This window comes from Macrobrachium rosenbergii, chromosome 59 (genome assembly GCF_040412425.1).
Source record: "Macrobrachium rosenbergii isolate ZJJX-2024 chromosome 59, ASM4041242v1, whole genome shotgun sequence".
Lineage (NCBI taxonomy): Eukaryota > Metazoa > Arthropoda > Malacostraca > Decapoda > Palaemonidae > Macrobrachium > Macrobrachium rosenbergii.
The window spans coordinates 26,099,614-26,115,378 of record NC_089799.1 but is presented as its reverse complement, the minus strand read 5'-3'; the positions used below and the strand labels follow the sequence as shown (position 1 = coordinate 26,115,378).

At 35.8% G+C, this 15,765-nt stretch overlaps 1 protein-coding gene across 1 annotated transcript in view; it reads right to left on the bottom strand.

Moving 5' to 3' along the window:
• Nucleotides 1-10,591: 10,591 nt before the first annotated feature.
• Nucleotides 10,592-15,765, bottom strand: part of LOC136837541 (facilitated trehalose transporter Tret1-like) — a 22,433-nt gene continuing 17,259 nt past the window's right edge. The window contains exons 3-4 of the mRNA XM_067102387.1: nt 13,680-13,879; nt 10,592-12,648 (exon numbers count right to left, since the gene is read on the bottom strand). Of these exons, the coding sequence (XP_066958488.1) occupies nt 11,536-12,648; nt 13,680-13,879 (1,313 nt within the window). The 3' untranslated portion in view covers nt 10,592-11,535. The remainder of the gene's footprint in view (nt 12,649-13,679; nt 13,880-15,765) is intronic.

Here is a 15,765-nt window from a genome sequence, read left to right as displayed (position 1 = left end):
ATTTTGTGATGATGATATCCCCCTTTTTCTTAAGCTAACTAATGCATTTTGGAATCTTTTCGGGAGCGAATTTTTGTTGTTATTTTGCTCCAAGACATTTAGCAAAATGCCTTTGAGACATGCCTCTTTCTTGTCATAGTTGTTTTTGCAAAATGTTTATCAAAAGCAACTAGGAAATTAAGATTACTCTTGGGACCAGGTTTTTTAGAGCGAATGAAACTCCAAGATTTAAAACGGTCTGTTCTTCTGCAGTGAGGGGATGGTTAGAGAGATTCAGCACATTATTGGGAAGGCCAAGATTATTCCATACGCTGTTCCTAATCAGTCTTTTTAATTTGTAGCACAAATTTCTGGAGTGGGACTCACTGTTCTCAATAGCACCTGATAGCACAAAATATGAAAGATATCTGTACATACCATCATCCCTGCACATGAGGCGAAGTGACGTGGCTAGCTCACTTATTTTTCTTCTAATCACATAGATGTCTTGGTGTGTGGCTTGTATTCTGTCTTGGAGGAATGTGCGGATGGAGTCCGGAAATGGGTCTGACGCCGATGTCCAACGCGTGAAACCGTACATTTTGGGAGAAACTTGTTCCTGTAGGCATTCTTGTAGAAAATTTCTCTGATTCTTCCTCTTGTGTAATCCATGTACTAGCCGTTCGTACCGTCTGAAGATGTGCTTGACAGCTGGGTTGAAGCCGAAAAACTGGCGTAAACTGTGATGTTCCATAATGGGCAAAAATGAATGTCTTTTCCTGTAATACTACAGTGTAATATGAAAATAAGAAGGCCCATAAAACACTATTTAAACGTTGAAACCATATATCATGGTAGGGTGCAACCTATTCCTCAGAGGACTTAGGATATGTTCAAATGAGTACCTGGATCAAGAATTTAACACGATCCGCCAACACCTAACGCAACTGCTCTATCCACCACACATTATCGAGAGGGCTATTAATAAAGCAAATAAAATATACTACAGAGGTCCCACTCACAACAGACAAATAGATTTCAACAACAAAATAAAGCTTCCATACGATGAAAACATCCAAAAGGCCACCGAGCAACTCAGTTCTGATAATCCTTTCATTTTCCATTATCCCAAATCCATCGGGAGTTCGCTCGTTAACGTATACTTAAATAACAAAAGGGAAGAAGCCGGAGTTTACAAGATACCGTGTAGTAATTGTCATGACATTTATGTAGGCGAGACAGGTAGATCGCTCTCGCAAAGAATAACAGAGCACAAAAGATCAGTACGTTACGCTTCGGAGAGTTCGGGAATTTTCCTACATATTAGAAATACAGGGCATGTCATTAACTGGTGGGGCGGAGTTGGTTTTCAAGAGTAGCTGTCCGTACAAAAGAAAGATGCTGGAATCTGCTATCATCAATCAAACCAACAATATGAACCTGTCAGGAGGACATTGGAAATCGGACGCCATTGACACCTTAATCCTCGCACCCTTTTGAAGAAGATGACCCAAGAAACGCGACCGCCAGATCCATCGCCAAACGGGAGCTAATGAGGCCAAAAACCACTAGGGAATTTGGTCAATCTCCTCCTTCTTAAGAAACGCCACCTCCTTAACATCGGAGGCCTAAGGCCACACCTTCATGTTTTTTTGTATATATACCATTGTAACTTTCCACCTGTCCATATTTTACCAGTGAACAGGGCACAGAAACAAGTGCCCGAAATATATGGTTTCAACGTTTAAATAGTGTTTTATGGGCCTTCTTATTTTCATATTACACTGTAGTATTACAGGAAAAGACATTCATATATATATATATATATATATATATATATATATATATATATATATATATATATATATATATATATATAAAGATAAAATCCACGAAGGAAACGGAAACACTGGAGTGCTGCGAGGCCTTTCGACACTATAGTAAAACAAATTTAACTTGAAGGTTGCGGTGGGGTCAGGTACAAAAACGCATGCTGCCATATGTATCGAGTTCTTCGTAGCCGTTCAGTACGACTGATCTCCCCTGAGAGTCATAAACCAAAAGACACAAAACCCTTTAAAAGTTAATCTCCTCTTTAAGCCTCAGATAGCCTACCTCAGTGCTGGCGAGGAGAAGGATTTATTTTTGTCTGTTCCTTCGTCCTTTGTTTAACTCCATGTTTGATAGAAGTTCGTTACTATACCACTCGAATATTGAAATCACTGTGCTCTCTCTCTCTCTCTCTCTCTCTCTTCTCTCTTCTCTCTCTCTTCTTTCTCTCTCTCTCTTTATATATATATATATATATATATATATATATAATATATATATATATATATATATATATATATATATATATATATATATATATTATATAATATATATATATATATATTATATATATATATATATATATATATATATATATATATATATATATATATATATATATATATATATATATATATATATATATATATATATATATATATATATATAGAGAGAGAGAGAGAGAGAGAGAAGAGAGAGAGAGAGAGAGAGAGAGAGTGAGTTATTCCATTTTGGTAAACAAGTGAAGTATGAATTTAGACTTCTTTTTTTCCAAAATGAGACATATTACAAGAAAAAAGATATCTGATCTTTTTTTTGTTATCATGATTAATGTTGTAATTTCTCTAAAGGTATAATTTTAGGTATATATTAAAGGTATAATTTTAGGTTGAAAATTTAAAAGAATATTTACGTAGGTTATCAACTCAATATATAATAATAATAATAATAATAATAATAATAATAATAATAATAATAATAATAATAATAATAATAATAATAATAATAATGGTTTCAGTTAAAATCTAGAGAAAGATTTAGTGTTTTATTCGCCAGTTAAATTATAAACAACACATTCATATACTGTAGCTTATGACATTAAATTGTATATACATATACACTCAGAGATACAAAGATAGCCTATGTTTTTAATTACAATGACTCCTCGTCGGAAGAGTCGGAAGATTCAAGGGTTATTATAAATGAATCAACAAACTTATCAATATACACATCGTTTTTTGCATCCTCTGCCTGCAAACGCTCTGCGTGGTTCACGGCGTTCACCCAGTTTTCTGTTGTTACCGAGGCCATCGCCTCATTTACAAGCAACTTCAAATCTGCCATTTTGAAATTGTTTCTTATTGATAGCAGTGACTGGACTAATAGTGCACGCAATGACTGTGTTATAAATTTATCAAGTAAACAAATAAGTGAAAATGTTGTGAGTGCACTCGGATATGGTTTATCCTTCTTTGTATCTAACAGACCCTCGGCTTCAACGATTGCGCCGTCCCTATGTGTATTTGAAAAACATTGTGATATTCCTCAAAATCATATTGATATAGTTAAAGGTATCATTTATGGAGCTGCGAATGTTAGGCATGAAAGCAATTTCCCTGCTCGGTATAAGAAAAGCTTGACCGACCTTAAAAAAGACAATACAATCCACATCACAAAAGCTGATAAATCGAATAGTATTGTAATTTTAGATAAAGTTGACTACATATCACGTATGCAAGCCCTACTGGATGATGATACGACATACAAAAAACTAACAAAAAATCCCCTTGATCAAGTCATAAAAAGTTTCAACAGCACAGTGAAAAAAAATCCTTAAAGATAAAAAAAGAACTAATAGGTCAGTTGTGGGTAAAATTTCCTCGTTACCTTACTTGTACGGATTAGTAAAAACACACAAAGAAAACAATCCTATGCGGCCTATTATCAGTACTGTTGGCTCAATATCATATAAACTTTCGAAATATATTACCAAACTCTTGTCTCCGTTACTTGGAACTATCTCAGATTCTCACGTATATAATAGTCTAGATTTAGTTGATAAATTAAACAAAATCACTTTTTGCCCCACTGATAGATTCGTTAGTTTTGATGTTTGTTCCCTTTTTACTAAAGTCCCTATAGATTCCATTTTAGAGTATCTTAGTAATGAATTAATCCATCACGAATTACCTCTACCTGTAAGTCATATCATTTCTCTCACTAGGTTGTGCATTTGTGGTTGTAAGTTTATATTCAATGGTGCATTTTACCAACAAATATTTGGTATGGTAATGGGCAACCCTTTATCCCCACTCCTCTCAAACTTGTACATGGAATTCTTTGAAAAACGATATATACCTAATATCATTTATACTCCTTTAAAGTGGTATAGGTATGTTGACGATATTTTAGCTGTTTTGCCTGCTGGTGTTGATGTAAATGATTTACTCTGTAATTTGGATAACCAGGTACCATCCATTAAGTTTACGTTAGAATTAAAAAAAGACAATTGCCTCCCTTTCTTAGATGTTTTAATACATAGAGAACCATTTCAATGTAAATTCAGTATTTATAGGAAATCAACCAACAACTTAACTTATGTCCATTTTTATTCAGGCCATCACCTCAACACCAAAATATAAATTTTTTCCTCTATGTTTTTACGAGCCTTGCGCATTGTCAGTCCCCAGTATTTGGATAAAGAAATTGAACACATAAGAAAAATAGGGACAGATTTATGTTATCCTTCACATATACTAGATCTTTGTTATAACAAAGCCCACAAAAAGTTTTATAGTGAAAGTAACATGAAGAAAGAAACCCCTAAGAACATTCTTAGCTTGCCTTATTTTAGTGGTTTTGAAAACATAAAGTCATTGTTAAAACCTTTTAATGTAAACCTCGTTTTTTTCTTATAATAACACACTCAAAAGAATGTTAATAAAAAAGAGCCCTAAAGAAAACAACAACATAATATATAAAATTCCATGTTTGGATTGCCCCTCTTTTATATTGGCCAATCTAGCAAAGATTTAGATGTACGTATTAAGCAACATAAGTATTCAGTCAAAACTGGACAAGCATCCAATGCTATATTCATTCATTTAAGTGAAACCTCTCACAGGATAAACTGGACTGAAAGTTCAGTGATTGCCAGATCGAAAGATTTCTCTTCAAGAAATCTATTGGAGTCTGCTATTATCCAGCTTACTTCCAGTTGTAATTTTAATCTTAGCCCTTGCATGTATTATTTGGACCCCTGTATTAGAAAAATGTTCAAGAATGACCTAAAAGATAAAATCACTGACTTAATTACAAGGTAGCTACTTGATATATATTTTCTATATATCCGTATGTTTAATATAATTTTTTTTATTTGTAAAAATGTTCATCTTGCAAAAAGTTATTATTGTTTACAAAAAAAGAGAGAATTATTGTGTTGTACTAAAAACTTTTTAGGTGGTCAGTCACGAACCTGTATAATCTTTTAATTGTCCTGTCCCTGCTCCTGAACGGTTGATCCTAATCCTTCGTAAAAACCTCTTAAATATTTAATCTTGTTTTGGCAGTTTTACTAATCTTCAATTGTGTTGGATTCCAGGTACATATGTTTCCTTTATAATCCCCATCTGTCATTTATATGAGCTTTCTTTGTAAACATACATTTATATTTCTTCAGTCTGCTAAGTAAAGGACTAGTGTCGAAAGGCCTCGCAGCACCCCAGTGTTTCCGTTTCCTTCGTGGATTTTATCTTTATTTATATATTCATCACGTTCCATATTTTCGTGATTCAGTTATACATATATATATATATATATATATATATATATATATATATATATATATATATATATATATATAATATATATATATATATATATATATATATATATATATATATATATATATATATATATATATATATATATATATATATAATGTAACTTTACCTTTGGCTATTGATGAAGAGTTAGAGGAATTTATTTCTGGTGATAGAAATTAATTTCTCACTATAATGTGGTTCGGATTCCGCAATAAGCTGTAGGTCCCGTTGCTAAGTAAGCAATTGGTTCTTAGCCGCGTAAAATAAGTCTAATCCTTCGGGCCAGCCCTAGGAGAGCTGTTAATCAGCTCAGTGGTCTGGTAAAACTAAGGTGTACTTAACTTTACTCTATAAGGTTTTGCCTAGTCTGAACCTACGTCTATATTCGGTTATTGGACTGCTTGGACCGGGAGAAATTGGCTTACAGACAACTGAACCCTATCCTCCAACTCAATAGGGGAAATGTAGGGACTAGAGGGGTCGGGAAATAATCGCGGGAAAACGACCAGTGTCCAAGCAGAGTGCATCGTTGATCATGACTCTATCAGGTTTTGCCTCTTTGAACCTAGTCTAAATTCGTGTATCGGATTGCTTCGAAAATCCATAAAAAAAAAAATCGACTGAAGGAAATTGGCCAACTGACAACTGAGCCCTATCCTCCCACGCAACAGGGGAGTTAGTTAGTTAGAAATGATTTGTTTAACCAGACCTCTGAACTCTTTTAGTCGCAATAGGGGAAATGTGGGGACAAGAGGTAGGGGAACAAGGAGGGAAAACGATCAGTGTCTATGCAGAGTGCATAGATGTCCTTGATTCTATTACGCTTTGCCTGCTTGAACCTACGTCTATATTCAAGTATCGGAATGCTTCTAAAATCCGTGGGGAAATAATTGACAGGTATAAATTGACTAACTGACAACTGACCCCTACCACTCAATAGGGAAATGTAGGGATAAAGAGGGAGCGGGGAAATAATTAAGGGAAAATTATCATTGTCCAACCAGAATCCATGGATAACTTTGACTCTCTCAGGCTTTGCCTGTTTGAGTATACGTCTATTTTCGAATATCGGAATGCTTCGAAAATCCACTGGGAGAAAAAAATCGACCGGGTGAAATTGACTAACAGGCAACGGGACTCTCCTCTTACGCGGTAGGGGGAATTTTGGGGACAAGTGTTGGGGGGGGGGGAATCAACCAAGGCGGGAAAACGATCAGTGTCCCAGCAAAGTGCATGGCTAACCTTATATCTGAAAATTTTCTTATTTGAACCTGAGATCCGTCGGTCGGAAATATTTCCCATAAAGCAGTGCGACACGTGAAGGCCTTACACATCACATGATGACAGTGTGTATTATTGAGTGTTACAAATTAGGTTTAAAAACCGGCGAAATTAGCCGACAGACCGGTGTGTAGCCTCGGATAATTACACAAGCCCTATCAAGCATAACCTGGTTGGAGGAAAAAGGGGTACCGACGCTAAACCCGGGTGGGATGGAGTAGGAAAGTTCTTGCAACTCCTGTGAAAAAGAAGCTGGGTTTAACTGAAACTCAGAAAAAGAGGCACCAACCGTCCTTTGTATAAATTTTTACTTTCTTCCTCAAGGGGCGTCCGGAGGAGCCTCCGCTATGTTTAGCACCAACCGCTGGAATGCACGTTGAAACATGAACAAAAAACGTTACATTTCTCATGATCTCGGTACATTTCTCAGCTTATCTAAACTTTGCTGCATTTTATACACCCTCTTCAATAAAGTTTAAGCAAAAATATATTAATAAGCGATATCTTCGCGCGGCCGTCTCCTTTACATTTACTCTTTCTTATGTTAATGTTCATGAAGAATGGGGTTTTAATGAGTGGAAATGAGTTCTGTTCAACGAATGAATTTTTCACGAGTGCTAGTTCCAATCCCTTTGATGAACAGTTGATTCGTAAAATTTGACAGACTGTCAAAGCCTATCAATTTGTGCACGAAGATTCATGGAAGACACACCAAGTATCAGTTCATTATTAGGTGAGTGTTCCATAAATATTTAATCGTTCTAGTACTAATAGTTATATTTTACAAATTTGTTTTCAGGGTTCCGTGTTGGGCTTGCAATTGCACCCATAGCGCAAAGTCAAATTGCGGGAACTATATACTGTATATATATATATATATATATATATATATATATATATATATATATATATATACATATATGAGTGTGTGTATGCATATATAAAATCCTTAGACTATATACGTAAGTAGAAATTGGAACGAGAACAGCCATCATTGACCTGAAGGCAACGGTTACTGAGTAAAAATGACTCAATAAAGAGAGAAGGTAATGGAACCGCACGGCTAATCTTGCGGTGGTAAGAAACAACGACTTCATAGGCGGAGTTGCAGGTGCTGTTTGCACCTTGTGCATGCCCTTGCCTTAATTTCCACCACAGAAATTCCTAATTTGACCTTGTCCTAGAGACTAAAGGTCTTCCGTGGTTGCAGAATCTAGAAAGATGCAGTTTTTTCCTTACAATGTGACTTTGTAAGAACTGGTCTACTGCCTATGTACAGTGGCGCCATATTCGAGTTTTGGTCTGCAGGTTTCATCAGCAATTTTTTCTTAATATATTAGTGTTTTATCAGCATCAAGACTGAATATCGCTGTTTCAAATAACTTCAACGTTATATATGCTCTTTATAACCAAGTGAAATGTTCAAACAAAAGAAAGAATATTTATCTATCTATTTATTTAATATATCTATCCATCTTACATATATATATATAAATATATATATATATATATATATATATAATATATATATATATATATGTAAATGTATATAAATGTATACACACACACACACACACACACACACACACACACACATATACATATATATATATATATATATATATATATATATATATATATATATATATATATATATATGTATGTGTTTGTGTTAACTGAGTATATGACTGCTAGGAAAGTGATTTTAAAGGCTGTCTTAGGTAGAGACCACAGACCTTGCATTCCGTTGTTTTGCTTTTCTCCTGGCTTCATATTTTATATCTTTTATATCGCGCAATACTTAACGTGATTGGAGTTCAATATATATGTGCTGTATATATATGCAGCGTGTGTATATATATATATATATATATATATATATATATATATATATATATATATATATATATATATATGCACATACATACACACATAAGTATTCTCGTGATTAAGACTCTGGCCTCGCCAGTAAGAGAACCTTGGTTTGAATTCCATTCGAGTTAGATATCCGGTCAAGTTTTCTAAAAGCCACTATGCTTCTGTTGATACCGGAAATAGCCAAGAACCTGTATCTTTTCGTAGATAAAGAACATGATTTTTGAGGGTCCGCATCGCAGTGAAAGAAAAATGTAGCACTTCTGAATCTGGATCTACTAGAGATGAGAGGAGGAGGGAAGAAATAAGACTTCTAATAAGGATGGAATGGAAGTTCCGTGATAGCATCCATGGCTGTAAATCAGAGAGGCGATATGACAGCATCCTTATTCTGACCTAGAGTGAGAATTGGAACAAAGCATTTAAATTTGAGTGGCGAGGCAGAAATCTTATTTACTTTTGGACTATGGCTGTATGTATGAAGGGATAATACTTTCATATTATGGTCTGATCTAAAAACACAGGATAATTTGCAATCTGTACAACTGCATTGCAAGAGTCTCAAGTATTTGATAAAGAGAGGAAGAGAGAAACTATGTTGATCTACATTAAATAAGGTTTCCAGAAAAGGCTTCCAGAATATGCAATTTAATCAAAATACTATTTTACCCTTCCCGTGCTGACTCTAATAATGAAGTCATGGTTTAACGACATTCGATGATAATCAACATAGAAGTGAAATACCGAGTTGGGCGAAGTGACTACTAAATCAACTTCTCTTGTAGACGTCTGCGGTGGACTTTTTCATATATTTTTATTTTTCTTATAAAATTCAGTTCAAATGAAAATCACTTTGTACTGAGAACACAGTTAACTGAAAGACTCTCCCTGTCTTAAACTTTTCAAAAAATATTGATGTTCTATCAAATAGATGGAAATTTAAACTTTTTTGTTATCTCTCGCGTTATTGAACTCACTGAAGGCCGACGTATTTTATTATAAAGTGTTGTAGACAGTGTTTCACCTGATGCCAGTAACATAAACAAGTGATTATCTAACAAATTCAAGCCTTAGCTTGCATGTTCTGTTGATTCCTCTCCGGCCCCTTTTCTTGCCAAGAATGGTAACCGAAGCTTTATTGATGATGATGGCCTCCTTCCCAGATGCATTCAAGTCCTCAGACACGAGAAGTCTTCTCTCTCTTTCTCGCTCTGCATAACAAATAGGATATACAGTTCTCAGAATATACCGAGGCAGCTACGATTTGAAGGATTGAAAGTAAGCCCTACAGCTCAGGGAGATTCAGCGTCAAGCCTATGCACAGATAAACAAACGCATATAACAAATATATTTCTGTATCTTTCTTCTTTAACTGTGGGAGGATCAACGAGTAAACTGGACAAGGGATAAGCAACAGACCACAAGCTAAAGACTCAGTGAGTTTATCTCTACTCCACTGGCGATTTTACTTAGTTTTGCTGCGAAGAACAGCTCCCGTCTGAGAACTTGTCTAAATTTGGCCGAAGCCAGAGACTTTGAATTTTGTCTTGTTACAACATCTGGACGGAAAGCCTGCAGGAACTGCTTGTTATAGTTATCATTTTCCCGTTTTGATAATAACACTTGAAAAGTCTTTTTATCAGTTGTTATGAAACCCATGTAACTTACCAAATCCTTCGGCTTAAGAATTTTTCTAATTTACACCTTATATGGAGACAACAATATTGCGGTAAGGTATTCGTTAAAATAAACCAGCTCTTCCTTTAAAACATTAATAGACAGAAGGTTACAAATGAAATAGATTTTCAAGGGGTTTCCGTTTATTCGTTATGCCCAGAATAAATAAAATGAACCAGAGAATTTGACAAATGAGCAGCATACTGCTAGGTTCTCCAGACAATGAGGTCACAAGAAATGGGATGATGCTGTAGGAAATAACTTACAGATGTCTTTTGGCACTGAAGACTTTTGGTGAGATGTTCGATGAGTAACTGAAACAATCTGCGTCCACTTGACTTGGGTTGGTCTTCTATTGCTAGAAGTGTACTGACTTAGAATTGCGCAACAGTTCTTACCGGAATACTTCCAGTATATAAAGAACCGATTAGCCATGAGGTTAAAAAGGATGCCTGATATAGCAGGGATTTCTTTTTCTGATTTTAGTTTTCTGTAAAAGAAAACTATTGTGAGGGCTTTTTCTGTCCGTCCGCACTTTTTCTGTCCGCCCTCAGATCTTAAAACAACTGAGGCTAGAGGGTTGCAAATTGGTATGTTAATCATCCACCCTCCAATCATCAAACATACAAAATTGTAGCCCTCTAGCCTCAGTAGTTTTTATTTTGTTTAAGGTTAAAGTTAGCCATAATCGTACTTCTGGTACCGCTATAGGTACCAACAACACAGGCCTGAGTTTCATGGGCCGTGGCTGAGGCCACCATCTGACCGTGGCTGAGTTTCATGGGCCGCAGCTAAGAGTTTCATGGGACGTGGCTGAAAGATTCATACAGCAATATACGCTGTACAGAAAACTCGACTGGGCGCAATTTTAACTTCTTTTTCTTGCTTTTGAGTTGCATATTTTCCAAAGTATATAGGAAATGAATATTTTGTGGTTGCAGATTGCGCCGTCTATAGGATGATTAAATTGTTTGTGTGACTTTTTGATTTTTTTATAAGGAAAATATGCGTAATTTTAAAGATTATACAAAAATAAAACAAGGGATTGCTCGGGTGTGTTTTGGAAATCTTATGCGTTGTTAGAATGGGATAAGAATGATGCCGTGTCTAGGTCACCTGTATCTGAATTATCTGAAACTGGAATTTTCTCCTTTACTTTGGAAGACTTGTTCCAGTAATCCTCTATGTCTTGGAGAGACTTTCCAAATGTCTCTGGCAGGAATACTATGGTGAGTATGTTGAACACGATCGCACCTGCTGTAAAGAACCAGAAAACCCCATGCATGCCTATGTAAGACAAAACGCTTACAAATGTCTTGGACATAACAAAAGCCGCTATAGCGAAATTTGTAGAGGCAATTCCAAAACCCACAGAACGTACAGGGCCTGGCAAAACTTCAACAGCCATCAGCCATGTAGTAGGTCCTATGGCAGCTGCACAACCTAACATATGTACTGCTAGACCAGTTACAGGTAACCATCCTAACCATGATACGTCATAATTTGAACTTTTTAAGTAAAAGAATAAGCCAATGAAGAAGGCAGCGGTTCCTGCAAGGGTGTTTCCACAGAGGAGAAGAACTCTCCTTCTGAAATGGTGCAACAGAAGGGAAGCAATGGTATTGGCAGCCAGACGCACAACGCCAACGATCACTGAACTGTAGCGAGGGTCAAGGCCAACTCCGGCAGCATCGAAAATATGGACAATGTAGATATTAATGACAGCAAAGCCCACAAGCTCCTTCATGATTGTGTTGACTGACGAGGCAATCATTGCTAGTACATTAGGTTTCTTTGCCATCACTCTCAAAAGCTCTGATAAACTCTGGGCCTTCTGGCCTTGATTCTTACAAGTAGCCTTCAGATCTTCTGCCACCTCTTGGAGATTACATCTGTATCTGTAGAGAATTTTTCGAGCCTCCTCTTCTTTGCCTTTCCTTGCGAGCCAGAGGGGAGATTCTGGCGAAAGCACTACACCTACAGATCCGGGAACTATAGTAATTAGTGGAACAAACCATGCTATCGTCGACCACGACATGAAGCAGCCAGTGATGTAACATAACAAAAATCCCCATGTACCCCAAATCTCGAGTATACTGGTCATTGTTCCTCTCCATCGATGGCGATTCACTTCATACACATAGATAGAAGTAGTAGGAAACAGAAGTGATACAACAGAGCCCTGAAAAGAATAGTTTTACTATATTAGTGATTAAAGAGAACTTAAGAAAAGAATACTACTCACAATTGCTGCTAATGATTCCAAAATAACTTGGTACTTTTCTGATGTTTCTCATTTAACAATACTGTTCCATTTGAGATTGTATGTTGAAATTTTGAATACTTCACACTGCTTTTGTAAAAATAAGTATTTTCTAAATATTTATTTTAATTAATAACTGGAAGATGATCTATAACCATGTAAAGTCATTGTCACAGTAACAGCTACTTCAAGAGAATGGTAAAACAGCATTTTCTTGCACAATTCATAAAAGTCTGTAATGAAATTTGTCACGCATTTGGTCACTGATATCCACGTGTCTCTAGCACAGTGTTTTTTTAGTGTGTGGTGGTGCAAAATTCAGTTATCATTGCCATTCAAAATAATTTAACCTGCAAACATCTTAGAAACAAAATGTGCAGATCTGATGTGTTTAGACAGACCCCTACTCACCATAAACTTGAACTCAAGCCTAAGCTTACCTACCTAGCCTACATGGTTATTGAAGTATACTTTTAATTCACTGAATAAGTGAGCATTTACTTCTCTTATTACCTACCATTGTTATCATAAACTAAGATAGCCTCCTGTTCTGATAAGGAACTCTCCTGTCGGTAAGAAAAAAAAAAAAAGTAATTTTATTATCTTTTTGGGGTGGGGGTTTCCTAGGTCAAGTTGATAGGACCATTGGTAAGCTCTGAGATGAGAAATAAATACTTGAAAAAAATATGTAGATTGCAAGCTCTTCATTTGCAATTACTTTAACAAGAAAACGGTTTCAGGAAATGTAAGTCCCTAAGCATTTTGCTGCAGATTCTGTGTCATAGGTAAAGATACGCAATGATACCACAAGTAATTTTACTTTTGAAGTGTGCATCTCAGAACAAGCGGCAGGAGAATATCTCGGCTGCAGAAGATCGCAAATGACTAATAAAACACATTCAGTTGCCATAACTCTCAAACAGCTCTCAAAATCTTTTGAAATCACTTACCTGAATGACCCTTGACATTAGGAGAATCATTTTAGCAGCTCCAGCATCCTGGATGACTTTCCAAGAGGCCAAGGCCATCGCGGTGTAGGAAAACCAAAACAGTGGCAGCAATATCAAATACAGTCTCCGGGGGCCAACCATTTCGCAAATTGTTGCTCCCACAGCTGAGCCAGGAATGGTCATCATTAATGGCACGGTGGCTGTGGAAATGGAAAAATCTTAGTTTGTGCGGTATTTGAAATTTTAAAAACAATAATTAGATTTTATTCTGTATTATAGTAATTATCTAATTAATGATCAATAATTAAACAAATACACTTTTCATGATGTGAATGCATTATCGCAAGACAAGCCACGGAAGAGAAAGCTTGTATGCAAAAAAAAAAAAAAAAAAATAGCAAAAAAGAATATTTGAATGAAAATCTGTTTTGGAAAAAAATGTCAAATAAACGTCACTGAACAGGATTTGAATAGCATTTATATATATAACTTATGGGGCAAGAGGACTGCTCTTATGGATCAAACTGATGAGAAAAGAGTAGATTGCTGATACTTTCAAGAAATGGAAATCTATGCCGCAATGTTTATGAATATACACACGTAAGGAATGAAAATTTCTAGAACACAAAACCATTCTCATCCTCATTAAACTTCCTGTTTACAACCCCAAGACATCTTATTCCTTAAAATTATTTTCAGGCAAAACTAATCATACACTTTAGGAGTGAATAAAAATCATATTTAACTTGTATAGAACCTAAGTTCTTGTGGTGCTGTGGCGAGCTAGTAACAGATGTTATCTAAATTGAGATTCTCCATCTATTACCTGTAATGCTTCGATTTAAATAAATTGCGCCATATAAAAGAATAAACAAGAATGGCAATGAGTGTCTAAAGATGGCTTTTAAGGCAGGGAGAAGAACTGAGAAAACAGAAACAGGAACGTTTGAATGAATTGGACAAAGGGAATCTGAGATCACATATGAAAAACGGGAATAGCAGAGTGGTAAGAACAGTTCTCAAGGAAAACTATTAGAGATAAGGGAGCAGTTAGCCTTTAATAAAAAAGAGACAGATCTAACAAGAAGCTTGCACTGAATTTATGAAAAGGAATGATGTCACAAATATGGCATTTTGCTAAAAGGTTTTCATACCAGACTGATATGTTCTATGAATGTTGAAACTAAAAGTTTTTCCAAAGCTCCCAAAAACATGACCAACTGCTGGTGCGGTAAATTAGATTATCAGTTGATTTTGTATTACTGAAAACATACTGGTGCCCAGAGAGAAGGCTGTGAGATTCTGACTGTCTACCGAATAAAGAGTGGTTTCAAAAGATTTACCCATAGGAGACGTGAGAACGAGTGGATGACAGTAGGAAGGGGGACAGCGATAGCCCTTGCAAGAAACAGGCTTTACTAGTGCTTCCACGAAGAAGGATAACTAACTGTCTGTAATCAGTGTGGAACAGAAAACACAAAATATACGGACAAGCTCATCATCGTAAGAGTCCTTTAGACACCAAGAAGGGATGCCATCACGCCCGTAACTCTCATACATCTTCAAAGAAGGAGTATGTTATGGGTTTTTCCCATTTAAATGACAGGAAAATATACTTGGCCAGATACACAGAATAATATAATGATGCGCTAGAGGAAAGTTAGGAAAAATTTTTTTTTCCTAATTAGAAACAACTGTAGTACCTTTACTTTGGTTGCGTGAGAAAAAGTCAGAACTGTGCATAGTCTTAGAGATGGTTTTGGCCAAAACGAAGAAAGAATTGTTAAAAAAATATGAACAAGAGAGTACGTGAAATGTCTAATGCCTAAAACTCCCAAGCAGCCACAATTGGGGCTGAAACCAAAATTCTAAACCCTTTATTACTGTTCCGAGATAATTATCACCTAAATTACTTCGCGAGGAATGATGCGAAATATGCTATTTTCTAATAAGTGGCAATGATAAAAATAATGATTAATGAGAAAAGGAAATTATGAGTCATGACAACAGTAACCACACTGACAACCATCAGTGAGTAATGACAACAATAACCACACTGATACCATCACTGTGTCATGATAACACT